This window comes from Cyprinodon tularosa, unplaced genomic scaffold, assembly GCF_016077235.1.
Source record: "Cyprinodon tularosa strain WSP-4 unplaced genomic scaffold, ASM1607723v1 ctg196, whole genome shotgun sequence".
Taxonomy (NCBI): Eukaryota; Metazoa; Chordata; class Actinopteri; order Cyprinodontiformes; family Cyprinodontidae; genus Cyprinodon; species Cyprinodon tularosa.
In genome coordinates, this window is record NW_024038715.1 from 347,700 (window position 1) to 374,322 (window position 26,623).

Consider the following 26,623-nt stretch of genomic DNA (forward strand, 5'->3'; position numbering starts at 1 on the left):
TTAAGGGTTTCATATTGAAGCAATCTTGTCAGATTGTAAGCAGCATTTACATCCACCCATGTTTGTATTCCTTTCAATCACACACTAGTTTTATCCATGAGCCTTTCAACACGTATAAGATCATGCACAGATTTTAGAGCTGCGCTCTCACAAACATGTTTTAGCATCATGTACTCAGTACTACATGCAAGCAGTTTGCTCCTCGTGTTAAATCTCAATGTGAGCCTGTTTAGAGCAGCTGATATGATCTGATCTAATGGAGCTCAAGTTCATGTCCTTTATTTTTCTGTAAAATATGTCGACAATGAAAATGGATATATGAAGATATTAGTGGTTTAAATGTGTTGGACATTAAATGAATTATGTTTTCACACATTGTTTAACTTTATTGCATTGTATAGTCATATTTTCCACATCTGCTGCATGCAAAACTAAAAGTACCTGTATGTCTACATCCAATCAAAAGAATTCCACACACTCAAAACAGGCTTTCATCTCCAACTAAATACCTCAGTAAATCACACGCTAGGCAAATGTTTTTTTTTTTTTTATTCAATTTGAGCTAAGCCTATTACTGAGGATAGGTCCAATCAAGATCTCTCTAACTTTGAGTGCAGATAACGGCTTGAGTGCCACTTGTTGCAGGATGAAGACACCCTCATCTTGCACACATGCAATTCTTGCTTCAAAAAAACCTATCACTGCTGTGATCTCCTGTTTGGGCAGGACCTTCTTAAGCACCTTCTAGTGAATCTGCACTGATGAATAGCAATCAGTGCAGCCTGTAGATATTTACATTTCAGTTATTATAATAACCCTCATCATAGACTCATGCAACATCATACGGATAAGCTAAAGTTGTTGGAAAATATAGATTGTATTATCTTTGAACTATATCTTTTGTTTTAAATTTCAAACTACAAATATTTGCAAAATGACACCAAGTAAAGGACAAACACTTCGGGAAAAAATATTGACAGCCTGCAGGAATTTCTCAGGGCCTTAAACAGGTTTAACTTTATGGTCTCAGCTAAAAGTGTAGATTTTCTGAGTTGTAAAGACCATCTTAGGGTCTAAAGAAATTTTTTCCTCTCTTTTGAGTACTTTAAAAAGAGCACTTATGAAATGAACACACTTTTGGTGTTTAAACTTTTTTTACAAGAAACTGGAGGGAATGCATAACAGCAAACATTTGGGTTTTAGTGGCAGTGGGAATGGTCTTCTGACCCGTGTCAAATGACTCGGCAAGCAATGCGGGTTAAACAGCCTTTAAAGGACTTGGCTCTGATTGGCAAACAGAAAACCAAACCAAGGTCAACCCACTAATTTCCGTGATGCCCTCGAGTGCAACACGTTACAACATTGAGCCAGTAGTGTCTGACTCCGTCTGTGCCAGTCGCAGGTTAACCAGCAACTTTCAGTGGGAAAGCAGCCTCAGTGACCATAAGTAAACCAACAGTATCATAAATACCAACAAGACAGATCAGGGATAAAATTAAAATATTTAAAGCAGGTTCGAATTGATAAACAATATCCTAAACTTAAATGTATTGTTTGATGTTAACTCTTCAAATCTCTAAACCTAAAGAAAGTTGTTCAGCCAAACAAAAGGCTGAATCAGGTTGGTTGCACTACACTGCAAAAAATCCATATCTAGATAAGTCATTCTTTCTTAAAATAAGTGCATTTGTTCTTGAATTGAGGAGGTAAAATAGACATTTTGCCAATGGAACAAGACAATTTACACTTAAAATAAGTGCAAATTATCTAATTATCTGATTTTTAGAGTAAAATTACTCATTCCATTGGCAAACTATCTCATTTACCTACTCAAATTAAGGGTGAATACACCTAATTTAAGAAATGTTTTACTTATTTCTAGATCGTTTTTGCAGTGTAGGGCTGAATCAAAATAAAATTGCATTTTTTTTAAACCAAAATTAATTTTATTTTTTATATTCCTTTGCACTAACCAAAAGCATGCAATTGTTCTCTCCAGGGTTTCATTGCATGGAAAGCTTGCTTGTCTATGGTCCATTGTAGCAGGACCTTAGTGCTGTGTGGAAAAGTGCTGACTACTTGAATGCATGGTTCTGCATGCAAGCTGCAACCCTCCTTTATTTGGTGTTGCAGTGAACCTTTAAAACCACCTAAAGGGCTGGGGTGACAAAGTGTCTTACTCCTTTTAAATGTAATGTGACCAAATCTAAGTGCCTCTGAGAGTTGAGATCTGCAGATTGATTAATTGCCCTGGCACAAAGTATACAAACAAGGAGGATGTGTAAAACCACGGGCTGCAGGTTCATCTTTCAGTATGGCAATCCTACTCATACAGCCAGAAAAAAAAGGGAAGGTTTTAGCTCAGTGTATATTTAAGGGCCTAGTCAAAGTTCAGACCTAAACTCAATGGGGAACCTGTGGTGAAACTTTCATATTAAAAGCCACAGGGGGGAATTAATCATGAAAACCTTATTTATGGAGCTACTTTCATTCAGCTAATCAGTAGTTCACATAGATTAAAAGTGTCAGTCTAGATGTGGAAAGCTGATACATGGCTTTCAGTTTACTTAATGTGTGGACAGAATTCCTACCCCTAAACCATGTTAATCCAGCTATATGTGGCAAATATTTAACATCTCAGCTGGGCTACACAAATCCAGGCTTAAAGCAATAAACTCAACCTCAAAGCAAACCTTGTTCAGGAACCTGTTAACAGCTTCACATTAAACATAGGGAAAGTCGAGATAAGAGATAACACCTTCAAGAGACCTTTAGAGTAAATACAGCTTTATTAGGGAAGGAACTGTTCCATGACAAACAAAAGAGGGGAAAAAACAGATTCACAGTACACCTCATCCTCTTAAGATGGTACATTGAAACATTCTTCTTCCAAATCCCAAAGTTGCTCTACACAAATATGAAGCGCTCTTAGAAAATAACAGATTTACTTCATCTTCTTGTTACTAATATTTGTTCAAACATGGCAACAGTCTACAGGTGTGAATGGTTCTAAAGGCTATTTGCCTGTACATCTTACAATGCTACAGCCTCATCACTCAATTCAGTTGCAAAAAAACAAAAACAAAATGTTGAGGTCTGAAAATGCAAAGAAAAAAAACGGGAAGAATATTGGTCCTGATTTTTTTTGGGAATTTTAGGAGCCTATCTGTTGTACAGAATGATTAGAAAATAATGGGTCCGATTATGTTAAAGACTTAGTTACACAAATTGCATGTCTTACAGAGAGGCGTTGGTCACTTTATGGAGAGGTAGGATAGATGTCATGGTCCCAAGACAAAACTATGGTCATTGATGTCCTAAAGTACTTCTTTAGGGTTTGAATTTGAAAAATGAACAATGTACAATCTGGAAAAATGATTGGAGTAAAATAATACTACAGGGATTAATCTCTGTTGAAATACTCTAGCGGTTAAACAGAAGCCAATTCTCGTGTGTCTGCATCTGAGAATATATCCGTATTAAAATGGCACATTAAGCAGATGTTTAATCAACAAAAAGACAAACTGTTCTTTGTGTAGCAATAATTTAACCAGTTGTTTAAATTTGGATGCAACAGGTTAACAAATGGCCCCGATTTCTAAGTGTGATCCTTCATTTTTCCTATGGGGCAGTAATAAGAAGGCTCTCTGGAGTGGCTGAGTCACTTCGACTTAAAAAAAACCTTTATCTACCGTAATATCTGAACACGACAGAATGATGGAAAGCACAGAGTGGCAAAACATAACTAAAATCCTTTCAGCTAATGTGAGCGACGAGTGTTTGCAAGAGCAAGACAGTTCCCTAAAAGGCTCAGAGGAGGGTTTTTAACTTTTTATTTATAGTCTGATTTCATTTTGGAGCCAAACATTAAAGAGCAAAGCATTTAAGCAGATACTTTCCTAAACTTCAAGACAAAGTACAAATTTTTATTTTTTTTTCATGTTTATACTATTGTTTGTTTTGTTTTTTTTTTACAGGTGAATGAAATGGAAGGAGACATGAAAGTACTAAACTTAAACTGTGGAGAGAAGAGGAAATGAAAACCTTTTAGAGTAAAGAGCTGGAGCATTCCTTACTTTTTCAGTCAAATTCATCAGATTTTTTGCTTATTTTTTTTTTTTTTGCTCAACTATTTTCTAAAAATATCAAGAGTGAAACTGATCATACCTAACATTTATGTGTATCTAATTTCCTGATTGTATTTATTTTACATCACAAGATGAGTCTTGGTCACACAGACACCCATTATAACGCAGCCTTCCTTTCCGATCTAAAAAATAAAAGATGCATTGTTACATGAGTTAGAAACATACAGTACCTGTACATTTATTTATTTTTAGATCACAGGAAGGGGGATGCCAAAAAAAAAAGCTCATCTCGGTTATATTTTTACTAGGTTGGTGAAGTTACAGCTGTACAGAGATGAATTTTCAAATCTTTCCTCTTTGTGCTCTAAGGTGGAGGTGTCTCCAATACGGGGGTCACATTACTGGCTCTGAGTCTCACGGACTTTAGCCTGCAGAGCGTCGCATGTTTTCTTGGCGTCGCCAAGCAACATTGCAGTGTTGGGTTTGTAAAAGATGGGGTTGTCCACTGCTGCGTATCCAACACCCAGGGATCTCTTCATCACGATGACCTTCAGGGAAAACACCAAGATGATGATCATTAGAGAAAAACGTTTTAAAAACAATTTAAAGGTAACCAGAAACCTTTTAATTTTAGGACAATCATAATGCCACCATGCTTTAACTATTCAAATCCACACTTGAGCCATTTTACTTTAAGCTATAATTTTTCTTTCATATCTCCAGAGCGAATGTTTATGGAAAAAACTGAAGAATGAATTCCAGCTCTTCGCTTCACACCAATGGGATGCTCTGCATGCTGTCATTTCACAAGGACAAACTGTTATAATAGGATCAGCATGAAAGTGCACCTGCATTCATAACAATGATGGCCCGCAGATGCAGACGATTCACCAATAAAACTTCCCTCTTGTCATCTCTCTGGGGTTTGAGACAGATCTCATTATCACGCCCATAACAGATGTCTCACCTGTTTCGCTTTCCAGACCTCCAGGACGGGCATGCCAGCAATAATGGAGTTGGGGTCTTCTTGGGCGGCCGAGTTCACTGTGTCGTTGGCACCGATCACCAGAACCAGGTCAGTTTCTGTTTGCACATGGAACATATCAAAGGTTAAAGGGACCATGTGTTCCACACCTGTGGTGCTGCTTTTATATTTACTGTACATGTCTTATAAATGTTGGATTAAGTTACCATAAAACAGCCAAAAAATTACAGATAATTTACATACTTTTTACAAGGAGACAGTGAAATTAAACTCAGATGCATCTGATTAGATAGAGAAGAGCAGGATCATTTAAGCAGGTGGAGTCACTGCATCTCCATTTTTAAAAGGAGTTGAATAAACGAACATTATAGATGTTCACCTTATTTTTTTTATTTTATTTTTTTTACTAGAAAAAGCTAGGATGGATGGAAGAAGAAATCAAAGAAAGATTAAAGTCAGGAGTCAATTATAGAATAATAATAGAAAGGACACAAGGGAGAAAAAAGGAAAGGAGCTGAAAATGAACAAAAGAAAGGAAAAGGTGAGAACAAAATGGAGGTTAAGAAGGAGGAACACAGTAGAGAAATTATGTACAAATAAATTTAAAAAGTAACAAAATCACAGTAGAAGAGACAGACATGATGTGCAAAATGAGAGGGATCATAACCCATGAAGTATAAAAAGAAGGGAGGACACAGGAAAACATGAGAAAGATAGAAAGGAAGGACCATATCAGGGAGAAAGGATAAATACAGGAGGTAATGACTTAAAGTACACAAACAAGTAAGACTAAAAGGAGAGGGAGGAAAACATTTTTGAAAATATTTATGAAATAAACAACTTTTTATGGATAGATTCAACTCTGAAAGCAGGGGGATATAACATTTCAAATAAAGTGTCAAAATTCCAAAATAGTCCAAATGGTCATGTCTAGGTTAATTTTTCATTAGTGCTATAAGTTAAACTATCATCATCATTTGTTGTAATGTCTTTGTCTGAACATGCGTCTGTGTTTTGACTGATATAGTATTAGGTGATCCTGTGTTGTTTTGTCTTCCTGCCTCAGGACGACAGATGTAAATTAGATGCAACTATGCTATAATCTGGATCATTTACAATCTGTACAGAAGTATAAGATTGTTCATTAATGTACTCTGTTGTGATTAAATAAATAAGAAATAAAATAAATGTATATGTACTACTTACTTTTTCATTGAAATGCTAAACTAAAAGGTATCACAGCAGTCATAACATACTCTAGAAATAAACCCCGACTCACCAGGGAAGTCCTCGTTGATTTCCTCCATTTCCAGGACAATGTCATAGGGGACGCCTGCTTCAGCCAGCAGCACGTTGAGCTGACCGGGCATACGGCCGGCTACAGGGTGAATACCAAACCTGCAAAAAAAAAAAAACAGACTTTAGGTCCTTACTTTGCAGAAAATCCTTCCTTTACAAAAACAATAGGACCAAAGGAGTGGAAAGGTGTCAGTGGCGGACAAAGATTAATCACAATAAACCTATTGAACAGAGAAGGAGTGAGGCAAAACAAAAGAATTTATTGATAAATTGAGCTGAAAGATATTTGTAACCACCATTCGTTTACATCCAACTCCCCCAGCCCTCCTCCACAGACATCATCTATTTAGTGTGCTCTCTTTGTTTGTAACTTGTGCACAGCTCTCAAACTCAATTAACCATGACATGTAATCAGTTTAGATCATTAGCAGCAGGCTCCTTGTTCTCTTCGTCGAACTTACTTTCTGGCAAACAAGTTAATCTGTGTGCATTATGGACAGGGATTTGTGGAAAAGAAAGTGAAGCTTTGATCTTAAAGAGAAGAATTAGCATTTTGTGTTGTTACTGCTGAATCTAACCAGTAACATCAGAAAGGGGGATTGCTTAAGACAGAAGAAAGACACAAGCGATTATACAGGCTGTTGGGAATAAAAGTATAAATTAGGAAAACAAGAGTAAGAAGACAAAACAGGAGAAAAAAAAAACTGAATGTTTTCTCCTCTTTTCTTTGACCACCCACTTTTCCTCTAATCAGGCACAAATGCTCTAAGCAGCAGCAGCTGCACCAGCCGGGATCAAACGGCAGAGGCAGGAAAATTAAACGAGGTTCCGCTGTACCTTTTTCTGTCCCTCGTTAGCATTTCCTTCTTTACAAACACACACTGGTCTCTACATGCAACCCCAGTTCTTATCAACCAAATGAGAGCAGTGACATCCTTTCTTACCTGTATTAAAATGCACACATTTATATAATTTTTCCATTCAAATATATTCACCTAGAAAATCAATTTTCAACAGAAAATCTAGACTTTTTCTGTCCCTCTTTTCCAACTTTAAGTAGGTCAAAAGGACCTCTTTGTTAAGCACAGATTTAATCAAAGCCCAGGGGACTTGCAAACTACTGAAGGCCCCATTAGAACTGTCAGTTCAGTTCAGACTATCTTTTAGAAAGGATAATCAATAAATGACATTCTCAATAAAAAGTTAATTTATTTCACTAACTACATTTTAAAAAGTGAAACTCATAGGTCATTGGCATTTGTTTACATTAATACTGAATTTCATGGCCATTAGTTTAGTTTTAAATTTATCAGACATAAATGTTACAAAAAGGCCATTGAAAAAAAACAGAAAGGTAAGGAAATTTAAGCCAAAGCAGAAGTGTGTAAGCAGTGGCCCTGATGAGTGCTGTCTGAATTGGACTGGCAAGAAGGAAAGGTAGGAAAAGGAGGGAAGATGCCTCCCATTGATAATTAAATTAGTATAGGGACCTCTCTATATTCCTATCAGCCACATAGGAGTTATATGGTTGCCCACAATCCTTTGTGTGACATGTAGTCCAACAATACATTGTTTTGTGACTACGAACTGCAAATGCACACCTGCATGACCCCAGAAAGGTGAAGGAATAGGAGCTCAGAATAGAAGTGGGGGCTAGAATTTGCCCAATTCAGAATGAGCCAAGTTCTCATCAGCAATGCTATTGATCTGATCATGTGTGTTGAAACATTTCAAAGGTTCAAGACACAGGATGTTAAAGACTGGAAATTAAGATTTGTGCTATAGACAAGTTAAGCTACTAGGGATCTAAAGTATGGTTGTTCCAAGTGTTATATGTTCAGATAATAATGGAAAGTTAACTGGAACAATAGTTTGCTTAAAAATGTGCACAACAAACATTTGTATACAATTGCTTCTACGCGTAATGGAGATCTATTTTCAACGAAAGGTGGCACTAAAAAACCTGGTTTAATGGTGCTATCACAGAGCTTGAATGGCCCTTAATGGCAAGGAGGCATTTGTAATGCTTACACTGCAAACATCTGCTTTCTTTAAGATTCACCCTGTTACTCTGGAAATATTTGTTTTCACTTTTGGATTGAACATTTCTTTCACACCACATCAGATATTTCCAAGGTATCTTGGATTGAGACCAAGTTAATCTCAATCTTACCTGACTTTCTTTCCAGCCTCTGCAAGCATCTTTACCAGCTCAGCGATTGGGTACTGGGCCTTTGCAGCACAAAGTCCATAACCTAAAATATTTTAAAACAAAAGAAGGGAAAAATGAGTTAATTGTTAAACCTGTTTAAGAGAATTGTGAATATTTAGAGGTGCGTTTACACTGAACACAAATTTCTGTCAGTCGCCTGGTGTTAGTCACTTGAAATTATGCAGACATCACAGTGAAATTCCTGCCTGCTAACATCAAAGCGTCATCAAAAAGGAGGAGAGTCTTACTGGTGTTCTGGGCCCATGGGTCACAATTTATGAAGGGGCACAGTATATGGTGCAACACTGGTTACTGTATTTGTGTCCAACTTACTATGGCTGAGAGCAAGTAACACATCTATATGGGGATTTGATAGCCAAACAACAGCGTGAGCCTCACCAGGTCCGCTCCAGTTTCGCTAAGTATTATCACCTGTTCTAGGATGTGCTCTACCGCTGCAGGAGGACGGATCAACCGGCTCTGGGGACTTTGAGTGAAAAGATTTGTATCCAATACACTACTTAACTCTACTCTGAAACAAAATCCGGTTCCTTAACTGGTTAAGATAATGCACATTAGGAGAGAAGGTCAGGATTATTTAACTTCTGCAAAATTTCGCTTAGCTCAATCAATCCAATGTTTACAGTGCTGCTTCTCTCTGTAGGTCCGAAGCACCAATTAAGCGCTTGATACACATCCTTCGCATCGCCGATGTCAAGTTGCTGCTGAAACATGCTTTTAAATAGGAATTACATGGTGATCATTTGCTCCATTTGAAACCTTAAAAAAACTAAAACATTAAAGCAAAAAAAGCCAACTTTCATCCTGCAGGTACAGAGGATTTTATTTTATCACACAAAGGAGTTGCTAAATGTCTTTAAGTTTCCCTGTAGCCAGAAGAAAATTAAACATTACACAAAACATTGGTATAATTCAATCAGATCATCAAGATCTCATTTAGCTGATCCTGCATTCCTAAATTTTTTTTTTTAAGTTGTAACTGGGAGTTTATTTTGTTTGTTAGTAATTATACAATTTCTCCTGGGTGTTTTTTTTTTAAATTAATAATAACAAATAGTCTAATTAGCCCCATTTGTCTCTATATAATTGCATAAGCGGCACTGCTGTAGTGATTCCTACAGGGAGATTTCAGTGGACAATAACATTTTTTTTCCCCCTCGCTGTTCTTATGTGCAACCATATTTAGTACCGGTGCAACAAAAAGAAAACAATGTTTTGATTTTGTTAGGGATTATGCTGTAAATGTGATGTAAACATTGTTTTCTTCTCAAATCATAAAATAAATAGATAAGTAAAAAAAAAAAAAAAAAATATATGGATGCTCCACTCTTGGAATACTTTGACACAGGTGTATGGTGTCTCGCACACAAACATGCGTCAAACGGTTCAGTGATGTTTACAAGCCTTGCCACAACAGGCAGTCCAAAGCTGTCCTGTTACAACACATCAGTCAAGACGACGTGCCGCAAAAACCTCTCCAAAAACACACTTATCCGTCTTCCAACCAAACTATTTCTCACTTTCTTACCTCTCTTTACGGTATTTCTTTTGCCAGTTTTGCTGCCAATATTCTCACGGGTTTTCTTGCGTAAAGGAAAACACATGGTTCCAGACCATGAAGAGATGGTTCAGACAAAAGCCAGAAAAACACTTCTGTTTATCAAACAGGGCCTTAAGTGTTTCCACAGACGTCAATCAGCCAAAGCGACTGTGACGGCTCCAATTAGGAAGAACGGTTTGAATGGAAACATGGGCAATGACTAAAAGCTGGCACAGCATAATGATGCAACACTATTAGGCAGAGCACAGGCAAGTATTAGCTATTTATGGTATCGTTTCCAGCAGGTACTGTTGTATTCCAAATGTTTATAATGCAACATTACACGTGTTAGAGGGTACACATTTGAGTCGGACTCAATTTATTTTTTTAACCTTTCCTATTTTAAATTTTTGTTTTATCATTTTAATCCAGATTGGATATTTTAAATAAATTCAAATGTCTCACAAAACACATTCGACTTATTAGTTGCAGGATGATATTTGGGCATGCTTTTGCATTATATTAAAATGGGATTTAGTTTAAAATTAGCTTTTTGGTCACCCAGCATGTTTGTTGGTTTTTGATTTATGAAGAAAAAAACAAACAAAAAAAATATATATATTGTTTTATTTTAATCCCCTTTATCAGTCATTTTTATCTGTATTATTTGTTTTTACTTTAAGTTTGAGCCCATTTGTTTTGTTCGGATATTTTCAGAGTGCAATCCTGAATATCTTAACCTACATTTGATGCCTCGATTCTCTGCTACTGGGCCACGGGAGTGCTGTAATTTTGCAATTCTTGTAAATTACTGTGATTTCCTGTGAAGTTTTTTAGTAAATTGGTACTGTGCTCTATTACTGGAATGGCCAATTTGGAGAATAGGTGCTTTTAGTCTGTGTTTACATGTACCCATGCGATCAAGGCAGCTCTTTGGAACGGGACGGCATCACAACATTCTTATGGAAAGGACTGAAATGTTTTGGTTTTTTTCTGGGCCACCCAATAATACATGAAACAGCCAATTTAAAGCTAAGACCGCGGAAGGCAGTAACACATTCCTCCGTCAACCTAAATATAGGAAAAATTTGAAACAGACAAAGTTGTGTTTGAATCCATTGCATCAAGACTGACAAATCAACTACAGCCACGTTTTCTTAATAATAGTTGTGATACAAAATTAGAGAAAGGGAGATTAAAGAAAAAACAATCTTTGCTTAACCCTGAAAGGAAGGGTGAACAGAAAGGTCAAAGCATCGTGTTTTTCCACTCATGTACCAGACCCCTGTGTGTTTTACCTGGAGTGATGATTATGCTCTGAGCCTCTTTAATCATGTCGACAGTCTGCTCCACGTTGACCTCTGTGTGTGTCCCTGTGATCTCCATGGGCTTTCCTGTACCAGTGGAGGATGTGCCGTAACCTCCAAGGATCACATTAGCAAGTGAACGATTCATGGCCTGAAGAGACAGGAATGTTTACTTTTTCCTGCCCTTATAAAATTCACCTTAAATATCATGAGAAGGCAAAGAAAATATGTTGATTAAAAGCAGCCTAAACAGGCTTTTATTTAAAGTGGTAAAGAGTTGTTCCTGCACCCATATAGTGTTGTCTATCTGCAACCTGTAATGTGCAATCTGTACGCACATGCACTTGACAAAAAGATAGGATGCGTAGACTAATAGCACTCCATATGGATGAGCTATGGTGGATTTCTGACACCAGTGCGTGAAATTTGGGCAGAGCGGGGTGTCAGCGCTATCTGGTGGGGCTGCTGTTTACCGATAAAAAGTGATGGAGCCAATCTGCGGTCAGGAGGCTAACCTTGACTAGTTGGTTGAGTTGTAATTGTATTTAACCAATGTCTGCTAGGTTAAAGGCACACTATGCAACATTTTTCAGTTAATTAATGTGTTCCATAACGTTTTGGATGATTAAATGAGCCATTTCAGGTTGAACAAAGGTATTCTCGGCCACCCTGGTGGTCTGTGGGGGAAATACCGCACTTGCAATTGCAGGAGCCCTCGGCACGCACCCACAGGCTCAGAAGTCTTGCGAGAGTCGGTCTTGCTTTACGGCGAGAACTACTACATGCCCCCAGTTAAAAGCATGCTCATTGCTAGCACAGTGGCGATCTTTGTGCAGTTATCATGGCGGAACCAGCGTGAAAACAGCGAAAGCCCATGTCGGAGCAGGCAAGAAAGAGGAAAAGGGCTCCGGACAGAGAGAGGAGTAGTACACGGGTGAACATCGGGCAAGCTTTTTCCGAATGGCGAGAGCTAAAATAAAAAGAAGGCTGCAAGGCTGACGCGGACCTCGCGTTTCTGCTGATGCGATTGTAAGTAACATTGGAATGATTTCTCTCTCTCTCTGTGTGCATGTTCATACTTTCACTGTGTTAGTCATTCGTTGCGTTCGCCTGTCTGCTAAGCTCAAAACAACCACGCCTGGCTTGACGGAGAAACCAGGAGAACAGCTGTGCATATTTACGACAGTGCACTTTTACTTTCGCCCTCTGGGGGGAGCCTCGCTGGAAAATCAACACCGGTTGCATAGTATACCTTTAATGTGCTGAGAGGTGGAAGTTTTGGATATGGCCATGATGACGATGAAGGTTTAAGCAGAAAAATTGGAGCAACCGATAAACACATTTCAAGAATAAAGTTTGCCTTTTAGTTAATAAAAGGCTCAAATAATGATTAAGTTGGGGAACTAAGGGCACTGCTGGAACTAAACTCTGCTCTGCTTGCTTAGCGCGCTTTTACACCCTGTCTTTATGGCTGATTGTTGCTGATGCTTTGGTGTCTTTTCAGCTTCTTCTCCCATCCAACCAAATTTCTTCAGTGTTTTATGGTTTTGAAGTATAGCTGGTTTTAACAAACCCGTGATGTCACCACTTGGAGTATTGCAACATGGCGGCACCCTTACCAAATAATTATAAAACAAAGCTTTGTTTTTTTCTTTTATCTTTGTATTTTTTTACATTGGTATTAAACTTATTAAAAATTGTAAGACACAATCTCATGAGTTGAGTTAGATTGGTTGACGATGCAAATCCAAACTACTTACCACACACATAATATATGACAGAATGGCTCCAGATGAGCCAATGAGAGCTCCAACGATGGTAAGCAGGTTGTTGTTTAGCAGGAAGCCCTCAGCGCACAGGGCCCAGCCGGAGTAACTGTTGAGTACAGTAATGACTACCGGCATGTCGGCTCCTCCAATAGCTGCTGTCAGAGTAACACCCTGCAGGAGAGGAGAGAGAATAAAAAGATTTACCAAAAGGGGTGTTTTTGGAACAAAACTAGAATAAAATGACAGACAACAGTATTTCTCTTAATGTATTTTAATCAAAGAAAGGAGGGAGGGAGGGAACTAAAGAAGGTCAAAACTTGATACGTTTGTTTTTTTTTTCCTTCTAGGCTCTAACTGCAGAGGAAATCTCACCTAATGAAACATGTTGGAAATTAACTTTGCTCTTCTGCAACAGCGACACTGTTTCAGGTTGCAGGCATATTGCTGGTGCAAAGATACAAGTCAGACACTTGGAGATCTTCCAGTTATAGGAACCACAAAACATACATTACCATAAATTACTTTGCTGTTTGAGAAAAGAAAATCCAGACATGGTGAAAGAGCTTAAGCTAACTCAATATGTGGCTTGTGAGCCAACATTTGGAGGCCACTGATAAAGCACACAGGCAGAGACCACAAGGAACATTTAGATGTTTTTAGTCTGCTAATCCTGGAAGCAGAGAAACACAAGATAAAGACCCACAGGATCACCTCTGGCTATCAAATACAAGACGGGTAACCAAGATGTCTTTCGGATGCTTACCTGAAGTAGCTTAATGAAACTGTCCTTTTAAAAGCCATGAATGATAACAAAAACTAGAAATTTGCTCTGAACTCTCCTAATAAAACCAGCTGGTTTGTGATCTGATATTGTTAAATTTTGCCTCTTAAAAAATATATAAATTCCAACAAAGGAACTATTTTTCACAATTAGATGCACATGCTCTTTGTCCTTTTATCATCTGGACAGTTGCTGTTTTACAGGGGCCAACTGTCGTAACCAAAGTAGCGGCTCTTCCAAAACAAACCGAGCATTTCATTAATTTCTGTTCAGACATCATAAATGGTTCCTTCTGACCACATGCAAGGAGTATTTTTTTACTAGTTACTAGTGTAACACACACATGCACACAGATTTGTACAGTAGATGATTCATAATACTGTACTTGAAATACTGATTAGGCCCACAAGATAAAGAAACTGATATAATAATCAATAATCTCTATTGCTGGATGAAATGAAACCGAGACTCCAGCTGCTGAATTAGGCAAAAACATGTGCAAAACACTGGATTTGCTTCACTTCTTCTATAAATCATGGTCTAAAGTCTAAAATTTTAAGAAGTATCATATTAAAATGCAAAACTAAAGCAAAAGAAAAAAGAAAGAGCCAGAAACTTTGATTCCAGTCCTCAATGCCTGCATTGTGAACGTAGCCTAAAAGTTACTGGTTGGTAGGCATTAACTCTCACTTCTGATTCTTTTGTGAAATCCGATTCTTTTGCGCGGTTGTTCACATTTCCAAATATATGCGACTTGTATGTGATCTCATGTGAGAACTGTGTTCACACACCATAAGTCTCCCGCATGAGCAGTAGAGGACAAAATGACTTTAAAAGCAAGCGTGCTCTGTGTTTGCAGAAGTAAAGACGGATGGTAGTGCTGGAGCGCATCTCGCTTCTTTCATCTCTCCCAACCTCAGCCAGTGCCTTAACAATCTTTTCAAGAGGGTTGGGAAAAAAAAAGAAAAGACTGCTCTCCGCATTATCGTCCCACTTGGTTTTTGTTTTTCCTTCCCGCTTCTGTGGAGCAAGAAGCTGAACAGGGACCTTTGTTAAATATTAATGTTTTTTAGGTCGGATGAATGCGACCTGGCCGTTCAGCCACAGGTCGCTTTTGAAAAAAATCAGATCTGTGTCATTCAGACTGCCATGAAAAGATCAGATACAGGTCCAGATGTGCAACAAAAAAAAAAATATGGATTTGGGTCACTTCAGGCTGGTGGTCGAGGGCGTCTGTCCTGAAGGTTTTTGAGGTTTTCCTGCCTTAGCACAGGTGATTCTGATGACTGCATTTCAGCAAAAGCCTGTTAATCAGCCATCAATGAAAATCAGCTGTGCTGAAATAGGCAACCTCTAAAACCTGTAGGACAGCGGCCGTCGACGACCGACTTTGGTGATGCCCGCCTCTTTTCTAAAACACCTGAATCTAAAGGCTCAATCCCCTCATTTAGCTCAGCAGAGGCATGATAAGGAGCGACTCCTTGCTCTTGTGACTTGCCAGCCATTCAAGTGTGTTAAAAATGTGGTGCATCAAAAAGTTGCAGAATAGTAGCACCCCTGTTCTGTTCAAACCATCTCGACATATATAGTTTTGTGTATTTCATTCTAATTTATGAATCATATCCTTACAAAACATTTTTCAACAATACAAGACTGCTTAGGTAAATAGGCAATGGATGCTAAAAAAAAGCTGTTGTTCCAGCCTTCATTAGGAGATTCTGCTTGTTGATGTATCAGACAGGCTCAAAACCTTTCAAACCTGTAGGCGCTGAGATCTTATTAGTTGCTCAGGACCGTGTCGAATCTGTTTGCCTGTGACTTCCAGCTCTCTGCTCCACTCCAAATTCCCAGGCAGCCTGCTTCCTGTAAATTTACATCTACTAAAAATACCCACTTTTGTTGTTCATCTTCTTTTCTGTAAAAACTTTTTTTCTCCCTGCACAGCAAACATTTTCTCTGACTCCAAAAACGATGTCATAACTGGGGTTTAAACTGCGCTCTTACAGTTTAACCTAAACATTTTCATGTCCGGATTTCTCATCTCTACAAGAGAGGTAAGAAATAAACTGGTGAAGCATACCATGACAGCAGAGAGGGCGGAAACTGATCCTAAGCAGGTCATGCCTGTGGTGTAACTGGGATCCAGCATGTAGGGAATCATACCACCGACACTAGCTGCCATGAGAGTGGCATTGAGAGCGTGGCGACCAGGAAGCATCAAAGGAGCGCTGTTTAGCATACCTGGGGGGGAAAAACATAACAAGAGGGACAAAGCGATTAAAAAAAACAAAACAGATAATCCAATCTCCAGTGTGTTTTTATCATGATGATGCAATAAAATAACATTTTCTATTTCACCATTATATATAAATATATTAAAGCAAAAATCCTTCTATAAAACTAAAATGTAATCATAATAATGAGGTTACATTACTGCAAGTAATAATAAATGATACGACTGCGAGACTAAATGGCCCACAACAATGACAGGCCGCCTCTAATCTGCTCATCAGGGCCAACAACAGAATGATTGGCACCAATTAGCACCAGTGGGGAGTGTTGGCCTAGTGGGTTAGAGCAGTGCTTGTGCCCTGAGAATTTCTCATTTACAATTATTACACTCAACTAAAGGGATCAGGGGAAATTCTCTACCAACTCTGTGTGTTTTGTTTTGTGTTCTCCCTCAAGTTCCTCAAGGTAACCTAAGGGAGATTTTACTCCATTTACTTGAAAGTAATTAGGAACTATTCTCTGATGAAGAATCTCAAGTAGGACTGAAACAATCAGATTTAAATATATGGAGTATAGAGACTTTAAAACATGCCCTTAGCTGACAGACAAATCCATTTAGAGGACAAATTATAACAACATTAAAAAAAATCTAAAAAAAAAATCTTAGTCCATTAATATGCTCCACCCAGATCTTCTTAAGTGTACAAGTTTCCCTTCGTTTAAATTCTGTAAAAACTCTTCTTTAAGGAAACTTTGCTATCAGATTATTAAATGAAAAAAATAATCGACAGATTAACTGATTACCAAAATGATTGTTAGTAGCAACCCTAATCTCAAGCCAGGTTTCTATGTAGGTTATTTTAATTTTCCATGCCTTTGCAGCTTCCAGGTCAGAGAATTCTTAACCTTTTTAGGGAGTTTTTAAAGTATACATAATAAAATGCTCCATATTAATGGACAGAAAAACAAACAGAAGAAGCTACAAAAAGATGGAGAGGAGAATGGATGGACAAATAGTACAAAAGGGATGAAAAAAGGAGGGATGACAAAATGTATGACTGATAAATGGATATAGAGATCAATAAATGGATGCATTAAAGACCAAACAGAAGATGGACAAAGATTGATGATGCACATCCAGATACATGGATGGATGACCTAATTCCTATTTTCCTTTTTTTTTCAGAATTATAAGGAGTCCTAAAGTTTAACATTTACCCATAGCACATTGGAATTACCAAGAAAAAGCTTGGTAATTCCAAGTAGTGTCTGTAGTGACAGACAACATCCTTTCCATAAGTGGGGGTTAAGCAGCGAATAGGTTCAGATGGTTACAGTGCTGCGAACGACTGGTCTCTCTTTCTCACCTTGCAGTTTGCCGTATGCCACCAAAGAGCCGCTGAAAGTGATTCCGCCAATGTAAGTGCCGAGGTAAGCAACTATTTTGGTAAGGTTGGCTGCGGGGTCCGTGGCAAAGTGAGGGTACTCGATCATATATTCGGCCACGCAGGTGAGAACAGCAGCCAGCCCGACCAAGCTGTGGAACGCAGCAACAAGCTGAGGCAAGTCGCTGATCTCAATCTTCTTAGCGATGGCTAAACCTGGAGACAGAAAGAAAAAGAAGATGAATAAATAAAACAGAATGCCCCTTGGGGTCTTGGGTATAAAAACCACGAGAATCACGAGCACGCACACTCAGAGCACTGCTGGGAAACGGGCCCTGTGGAAGAGCCAGGTGCTGCTGATGAGGCCCACTTTGGGAATAGTTTCTGTTGTTCTACAATGAGTGTGTTTGTGGACACACATGTCCTGCAGGAAGCCTTTCAACAAAGCTATATCTGGTAAAGAGCATTATTATCTGCGTAGATAGTTTAGTCTGGTCTTCAGATTTGTTACTGGAACAATTAGCATTTTAATGCTCCAACTGTCCCAAAGCGGAGAGAGAAAGTGAGTAATAACTGATGCTGGTTTTTCTGACAGACCTCCAGCATCTGGCTGGAGTTAGTCATGCTGTGTTTGATGTAAACATCACAAACTCTCTGCACACCTGCTTTGTAACTTTCCCAAGCTTGGAAAACAACACAAAACTTGCGTCCATCTGCTGCAACACTGCTCTGCGAGTATTCAGGTTTTCCCTGAGAGTCTCTCAGATTATCCTTTTAAAGTAAAGGAAAACACTCTTACCAGCAGTTCCACCCACAGCCATGGCTGCGCTCATCTGTGCCAGGAGCTCAGGATTTGGTTTAAGGGCACCCAGAGTGGCAGCAATCCCTCCTGCGACTCCAATCATTCCCAGAGCGTTACCCAGCCGAGCTGTGGTCTGGTTGGAAAGACCAGCAAGGGCACCGACACAACACAGACCAGAGCCCAAATACATCATCTGTAAGGGAAAAATAAAGACCCAATAATTTCAGCTGGAAATTCCTGTGCACCATCTGGATCAATAAAGGGATACACTCAAATGTCTGTTTTCACTATTTTTGAGAGGGGGAGTTCAAAGGGAAAAGGGAGACGTGGCATCAGCATCTTGCTGCACCTGTTCAATGTTGTATCCAGACTGCAGAGCAGCAGCGTAGCCTCCAACAAAAACACCCGCTGGAAGCAGATAGAGGTAGTTGTACTCAGGAGGATCAGTAGACCGTTTGAACATGTCCAACATCCTCTGGGTCACCAGGAAACCACCTTGGAGGGAGACGGGGGAAAAAAAGCAAAATATTCAATTGCCTTAATTGAAAAAAAAAAAATAAATCATCAATATATTGCAGTGAGTATGCTTTAACGTAGAGCTGGGCAATATATCGAATATACTCAATGAACCTTGAGTTTCCCGACGAATGACAGTTAAAATGACTGTATCGCAACCATTGAGTACAAATTCACATGACATTAAGCCACCTGCATCTATTTGACACAGTTTTATTTTCTCCACACACTTTGAATGCACCTCCCCTTGAACCCCTCCTCCACACAGGATTAATTTTTGTGCGGTATGCACACTACAGCAACCAGCAAACGAAATCTGGCCACAGTGGGTGTTTCAGCTACGCAATATATGGCAGTGGTTTGGATTGCCGAGGAAGTCAAACAAAAGGCGGCCATTAGAAAAAGATAGCAGTACAAATTTATTCCACCACCTCAAAAGCCGTCAGCTGCAAAATTAAGAATGTTGTAAACCCCGCATGTCAGCGTCTCCCCGCACACCAATCAAAGGCTTAGATAAATCAGCTGTGAAGCAGATGACGTTAGACTCGTCATTAGGGCTGCAACAACGAATCGATAAAAATCGACTTCTAAAAGCGTTGGCAACGAATTTCATCATCGATTAGTTGTGTCGCGCGATTAATGCGTCATCCTCCGCGCCGTCATCACTGCCTCTTGACTGAAAGAGGAAGAAAGAAAAAATACGGCAGAGCGAGCCAGCGCCGCAGGTGCAGTGTTACCAACTCAGCGACTTTTCAGACCCCTCCAGCGACTATTTTTCAAAAAAGCGACTAGCGACAAATCTGGCGACTTTTTTCGGTGTCACTGGCGGCTTTTGGAGACTCTTACGTGAAAGCATGCATCGTTCCTACTCTGCCGTGGGGCCCCTCCCCCACCCCAACCGCGTTTTCCCGCAGGAGTCCCTCTCAGCGCTGCAGTCAGAGCCTCAGCATCCAGACTGCAAATGAAGCGCGCATGCACCGGGATTGACGGCGCAAATTGATCACAATAATTAAAATAGCCTGCGCTTTGTGAAGTGAAAAAAGTGATAACATGCAACTTTTGTCAAAAGAAATTAACATGGCACGGAACCACCATGTTTGTTTGGTTTTAAAGTGAGGAAACGTAACGTTAGTTTCTCAGGTAGCTCATCTGATGCTTTCCTTACCTTGTTAGTAGGTTACAGACAGTGATAAGGTTGGCTACTTATTTTACTTTTAATTTCATTTGAATTAGCTTAAGCAGCGTTTACATTTACTTTATAAATAAATTAACTTGCAAATTATGAGGGCAAGGCTTTTAAAGTTTAAATCTTCTGGCAAAGATAAAGTAAAGAAGATCCTGCAATTTATGGAAGTAAAGCAGAATAAAATCCAGCAAGATCAGTAATATGTCAATTAATTATATTTGCCACATTTCCATGTAAATTGGAGTCTTTAGAGGATGTGTTTTTTTTAGCACCCCTAGTTCTCTCATTTTTATTCCAAATACAATTTATAATTTGAATCACAGGGCTATTTTTATCTCTATGGTTCAGTATTTTCTCAAGTAGCAACTTTAACTGCTATACTTTCCTGTCTTAAAAGGCAGAACTCTTCTAGTCTAAAAAAAACTCTTTTTGCGCTTTATGAAACAAAGTACCCTATATTTTGTGGATGTACAGCTACATTTCTCATGTAAGTTTGCGTAGTTTTAACACAAACATTTATTTTTCATATTGCACCAGTACAGTTAATGAGCAACCTGTACTTGTGTGCTTGTTTGTTCTGTCTAAAATGTTTATTTTGGAATAAAGAGGTTAATAAAAAAAAATATTTTTTGTCCGATTCATCGATTGATCGAAAAAATAATCGTCCGATTCATCGATTTTTAAAATAATCGTTAGTTGCAGCCCTACTCGTCATCTGAGAAAGTGATTACATATGAGAGAAAAAGGAAGAGATGCAGGGAAATCAAAGAACCTATTTATTACATTATTTAAAATGTTTTAAAAACTAATACCTGTGATGTGTTGTGGTCTTCTTAAGATGTTTTGCAGGCATTTTATAAACTTGGCAATGTTCTAAATTTTACAACTTTTTGCGTTACTTTAAAATTCCCAGCACGTAAAGGTCAATGCAAATATTTTTGAGATAATGCTCAAATTTTTTGGACCGTATTTCAACTTTTTTTTTTTGTAAATTGAGGTTATTTACTTTTTTCAGACTGCATTTTTTTTAATGCACAAAATAACCCTTTTTTATTTTAAATTTTATTTAAGGAGTTCATGATCATATAGGGTATGATCATATAGGGTATTTGGTGCTGGTCCTTAAAGGAATAGTACACCCAAAACATGATTAGCCTTAATTTTCTACTCACCCCCATGCTGAACAACACTCTGGAGTACTTTTTTGATATCTCAAATGCATCTGGAGATCTGGGAGGCTTCTTGCTGTCTGCTGACATTCAAATAATGGAGGTCTATTGTGACCGAGACAGAAAGGTCCATAAAAGTCCACAAAAAACGTGTCAATATTCCTCCATACTACTCGTCCAATGTATTCCAAGTGTCCTGAGTGGGTAGCATCCAGAATTTACTCGAAACGAAGTCATTTAGAATGTTTTTAGAGCATAAACAGTAGTGTATAGGATTTCCTGAAAGCGCGCACTAGCGCGCTCACGACGTTACGGAAGCCGGCAGACCAAACCAGATGAGAGTGCGCATTCAGCGTCTGCTCTGCCAATAATGCAAGCGTAGAAGAAGAAATGTGCTGTTTACCTGTGCAAAGAAAGAAACAACGAAAGAAAAATGTCTGAGGACTTCAGTGTTGAGGAAGAGCATGAGTTCTTTGCCGAGCTGAATGCGCTGGTTTGGTCTGCCGGCTTCCGTAGCGTCGTGAGCGCGCATGTGCGCGCTTTCAGGAAATCCTATACACTACTGTTTATGCTCTAAAAACATTCTAAATGACTTCGTTTCGAGTAAATTCTGGATGCTACCCACTCAGGACACTTGGAATACATTGGACGAGCAGTATGGACGAATATTGACACGTTTTTTGTGGACTTTTATGGACCTTTCTGTCTCGGTCACAATAGACCTCCATTATTTGAATGTCAGCAGACAGCAAGAATCCTCCCAGATCTCCAGATGCATTTGAGATATCAAAAAAGTACTCCAGAGTGTTGTTCAGCATGGGGGTGAGTAGAAAATGAAGGCTAATCATGTTTTGGGTGTACTATTCCTTTAAGGTCTCTGAATAGGGTGTGTAAGATTGGTTGGGCTGAAAATGGCATATTTGCTGTTCTATGGGCCCTAATGCAAGCCTGGTTATAAGCCCTAGAATGAAAATACAGGTTTTCTTCCTTTTATGGTATGTTCATGAATATTAAAATGAGCTGTGCGCTGATTGGTTGGTTTACAACAAGCCAAGCTGCTGAGCAAAGACGCATCATAGCGACAAGCACTCACTCACTGAAACATCAAGATTATTGAAATGGTAGGGTGACCAGTCGTCCTCTTTTTCCCCAGAAATGTCCTAATTTTCATGCCTAAAAAAATATTCAGGGGGAATTTCAAAATGGTCCAGGATTTTTGGTCGACTACTGTGCAGCACATAGTCTAAACACACCGGGCACCGCATGGTTCTGGCTAATTTGTAATAGAGAAACTGTCTAGTAAACCCAACTGTAGGCTAAACAGCTAAACTGGTGTCTTACATTTTCCTCTATTCATGTTCTTGGGCCAGTAAACCAGTGGGCTGGTCTGTATGTCAATTTCAGGGTGTGACGAAAGTACAGGCCAGAACCAAATAAGGCAACATCGTTTTGTTTGGATTCGCCTGTTTTATGGTGAAAGATTGGAATAGTGAGATTTGCAGAGAAAGGAGGTGTCGATAGGGTTCGAACTTCTCTGGACGTCCATTTTACCAACTGAACTATCGTTATTCATCTAAGACAATGTAAACTCGGTTTTGCATTCTATGGCTCGTTTAAGTATTGTGTGTCTTCGCTTTTTTCCAGTTTGGTTGATGGGATCTTATTAAAGATCTAATACTGACACCGAAAGACATACTGTGGCAGCATTATAAGTGAAAAGCTTTGAGCTAGTAAAAATAAAAGGTTTTGAATTTGAAACCAAAGTTTGGGTGAAGGACTGCTTAGTGGGGCAGTGGGTAGCCATGCTATCTTGCAGCAAGAAGGTTCTGGGTTCGATTCCGGGCCCAGGGTCTTTCTGTTAGGCAAATTGACTTCTCTAAATTGTCCTTACGTGTGAGTGTGTGCGTGAATGGTTGTTTGTCGTGTGTGTCTCTGTGTTGCCCTGCGATGGACTAGCGACCTGTCCAGGGTGTACCTGCCTCTCGCCCGTAGACAGCAAGAGATAGGCACAAGCACCCCTCAACACCCCGCTTGGGATAAGCGTGACGGAAAATAGATGGAATAGATGGAAGTTTGAAGTATATCAGTGCAATTTTATACACTCTATTGTTTTGAAGGTAATTTAAACATATTGTGATATGCATCGTGTATCGCGATATAGCCAAATATATTGTGATATTAGATTTTTTTTCATATTGCCCTGCCCTACTTTAACATGGACAGTTTTACTATGCCTGACAAATGTTCATCTAACTGGACCAGTATCCCATGAAGGCCTCCAGTTTGCATACAGAGAATTAAGTGTGGAAGAACACACTTCCCATGGCAATTAGGAGAGTGATGAGTATACTAATAATTTCAGGAATTATTTATAATTGCAACTGGAGATAAATGACTGGATGTGTGTGGTCCAAGCCTTAACCACTGACTCTGGTTAGAACAGACGGGTGAGCTTAGATTATGTTATAGTAGAATTGACACAAACCAAGTCGATCACCAGCTTATGTTGAGATTTTTGGCTCAGCGTTGGTATAACTGGCAGAAGTCGCTATGAGACGTTTAGGTGACTCACCAGCAATGTTGACTGAAGAGATGAAGGCAGCAAGCACGGCCAGTGTCTCTGCACTACTAGATGGCAAGTAGCCCCCTCCCATCAGGGACAGACCACCCACAGCTGTCAGACCTGCAGACCACATATATATATACGTCAGTGTTCATGAAATTACGTTTTCATAATAAATGACATGGCAATAAAACCCTTGGTGAAGCTGATGAATAAAAGGGAGGAACTCTAAACTTTGAATCAACACTTATTAGATTTGTTTATCAGACCTTCTACAGACACAAGGCACAAAAAAACTGTTTGCCTGCCGGACTGGAAAAAGAAAGAAAGAGGGAGATAGAATGATAAAAAGCAAGAGGAGAGTTTGCGAGTGAGTGAGTTTGTGCGTTTGAACCAAAAAGACCCAGGAAACCTTGATAACATCATCCCTGTAATGATTTACAGGAAATAAGATGCAATACACAGCACCGTGAGCTCGCTTTCACACAGACTTGTGTGCTTTTTAGGTTGAGCGACAGGTGTGTGCGTTTGTGTGCATGCATGTTTGTGGTTCAAGACTGCAATCCTAGATTAGCCCCTCGGCTAAGGGGAAAAAAGAAAAAGTGGAAGTTTAACCTTATTTCTCTGCCAAGGCTGGCTTTACAATCATGTTTGTATATCAGACCTTATACAAAGTTTCCAGTGTTGCCAAACATCATTCCTCAACGTTTATTATGTAATTACAAGCTCATTTAAGATCCGTACTAAAATCAAAGAGGTGAACAAAGCAAGAAACAATATCAAGATATGGTGGTAGAAGACGATCTGGCAGAATGACAAGCTTTACAAACATCTGAATATAGGGTTTCTACACATTCTTCAAGTTAAATAACCTTACATTGCACATTTCTTAGTTCATATACAAAAGCTCAGTGAGCAAAAAAAAATTGGGAAAATAAACCAAATGTAAGATGCATGATGATGGACAAAGGGACAGATGCTGAGAAACACAAAGGATGGATGAATAAACAACTTAAACAGATAACAGAGAGATAGATGATGGACAAACAAATTAAGATCACAAACAAACAGGGCTGCAGCTATACATCATTTGTCTAGCCATTATTTTTTCAACCAATCTAAAAATAGATACTGCATTTAAATATTCTGAAACAAACTTTGGTTGGGGCATAAAAATTTACCCTTTAATTGAAAATTGTTTAATTCATGGTTTTAATATGTCAAGTTGCCCCATTTACACTGGTCTTTTGAAACCTTGCAGAGATCCCTCCAAGCACGGTAACCGAGATAACTGAGTGTAAATGGAACACAACTGAACTGAACCGTGCCAGACACAACCAAACTGCGCTAAATCTGGAACTAGTTCAACAGTAGGGCTCAGCACGGTTCAGTTGTGGCTCAGTTCTCTGATAACATGGGCAGACTGTGTCATCTCTTATTTAAAGTCAGCTGACTCTTTCCCCAGGTTTTCCGGCGTGTTCGGCTTTGCAATTCCCAGATCTTTTCACCTGTTCACAACATGGACTTCTTCTCAGCCTATTACAATAACTGGTATCAAAAGAACGTGGTGTGACCTGGGATAATGCAGAGACATTGAAATTTGGGCGAAGGACACTGATCCGGGCACATAAGTTCCTAAATGTTATGGGTGCCGCCATTTTTGTTTGCATAATTCCCGCCTTGAGAGTAGTATCATACAATGCCAATAGGAGGTGAGGAACCATGCTAGCTTGATGTGTAAATGGTTGTAAGAATCAAGCTCGGCATGCTTAACTGATCCAAACTCTGTCCGAACTCAGCTCGGATCGGTTTCAGAGGGGTAGTGTAATTGGGACATTATCTAAACAAGATCAATCTAGATGCACAGAAAGAAAAAAAAAAAATCACTTTTGTCTCTTTTACCCTAAAATTATTTCCCATAACACTTAGAAAGTATTGAGATGTTAAATGAGAAATGGGAACCAGGTGTTTGTTTTGCTGTCGTTTTTGACCACCAGATGTTATCCTATTGAATTATTAAGACTAACTATAACTGAGGTGTTCTGTGTTCTTCTACTGCCTCTTGGATGAGTGGTCGGGGCCCTTTTGGAGTAATATGGTTGCTCCAAGGAAAGTTCAACACTGTTCCACGTTTTCTACACTTGTTGATATATGCACTCACTGCAAATCACTGGAGACTCAAAAACTTAAACTTGGCTTTAATCAGAGAATCAGAATGCATTTATAGCCATTTTATTCATTACACGGAAAAGCCACCAATATCAGTGTAACCTCACTAGGATTTTAGAGTTAAACAGCCTTGTTTCTCATCTGTTCTTTAATTCTGAGGTTTGTATAATCAATTTGCTTCTAATATTATTTAACCTACTAAAGAAAAGATTTAGGGCCTTTACAGGCCATGCAGTAATTGGGTCTGGTTCTGGAAGAAGATATTTAACCAAAAAGTTGATGAAAGTTGCTTAATATTCCTCACAGATAACCGAGAAGCAAGCTGATATAAAAGCTATCCAAATAATGAAGGCACGAACTTTCAAGAAAAAAATCCAATAGATAAATGACAGAAAATGAATCACTGGTGATACGAAATATTGAAAATCAAAACGCTACACACCTAATTTTAGGCCCAAAGGGAGTGTCTGGCCCTAACAATGAACATATCAGTCAATAAGCCAAAAAACACCATCAGACAAATCTTGATGCCAACTATGACACAAACACAGGTGTAGATGATATTTTGACTCTGTGACAAACATTTGATCTCCTCGAAC

The 26,623-nt window shown here is 39.0% G+C and overlaps 1 protein-coding gene across 2 annotated transcripts in view; it reads right to left on the bottom strand.

Annotated features, from left to right (window-relative positions):
• Positions 1 to 2,770: 2,770 nt before the first annotated feature.
• The window catches only part of nnt (nicotinamide nucleotide transhydrogenase), a 39,391-nt gene continuing 15,538 nt past the window's right edge, over positions 2,771 to 26,623 (bottom strand). The window contains exons 12-22 of one of the 2 annotated variants that reach the window (XM_038283606.1): positions 23,865 to 23,975; positions 18,771 to 18,916; positions 18,419 to 18,614; positions 17,602 to 17,835; positions 16,083 to 16,243; positions 13,213 to 13,392; positions 11,444 to 11,603; positions 8,546 to 8,627; positions 6,353 to 6,471; positions 5,056 to 5,171; positions 2,771 to 4,636 (exon numbers count right to left, since the gene is read on the bottom strand). In XM_038283606.1, coding sequence (XP_038139534.1) covers positions 4,487 to 4,636; positions 5,056 to 5,171; positions 6,353 to 6,471; positions 8,546 to 8,627; positions 11,444 to 11,603; positions 13,213 to 13,392; positions 16,083 to 16,243; positions 17,602 to 17,835; positions 18,419 to 18,614; positions 18,771 to 18,916; positions 23,865 to 23,975 — 1,655 coding nt within the window. In that variant the 3' untranslated portion in view covers positions 2,771 to 4,486. The remainder of the gene's footprint in view (positions 4,637 to 5,055; positions 5,172 to 6,352; positions 6,472 to 8,545; positions 8,628 to 11,443; positions 11,604 to 13,212; positions 13,393 to 16,082; positions 16,244 to 17,601; positions 17,836 to 18,418; positions 18,615 to 18,770; positions 18,917 to 23,864; positions 23,976 to 26,623) is intronic. The other variant, XM_038283607.1, reaches the window with a different exon arrangement.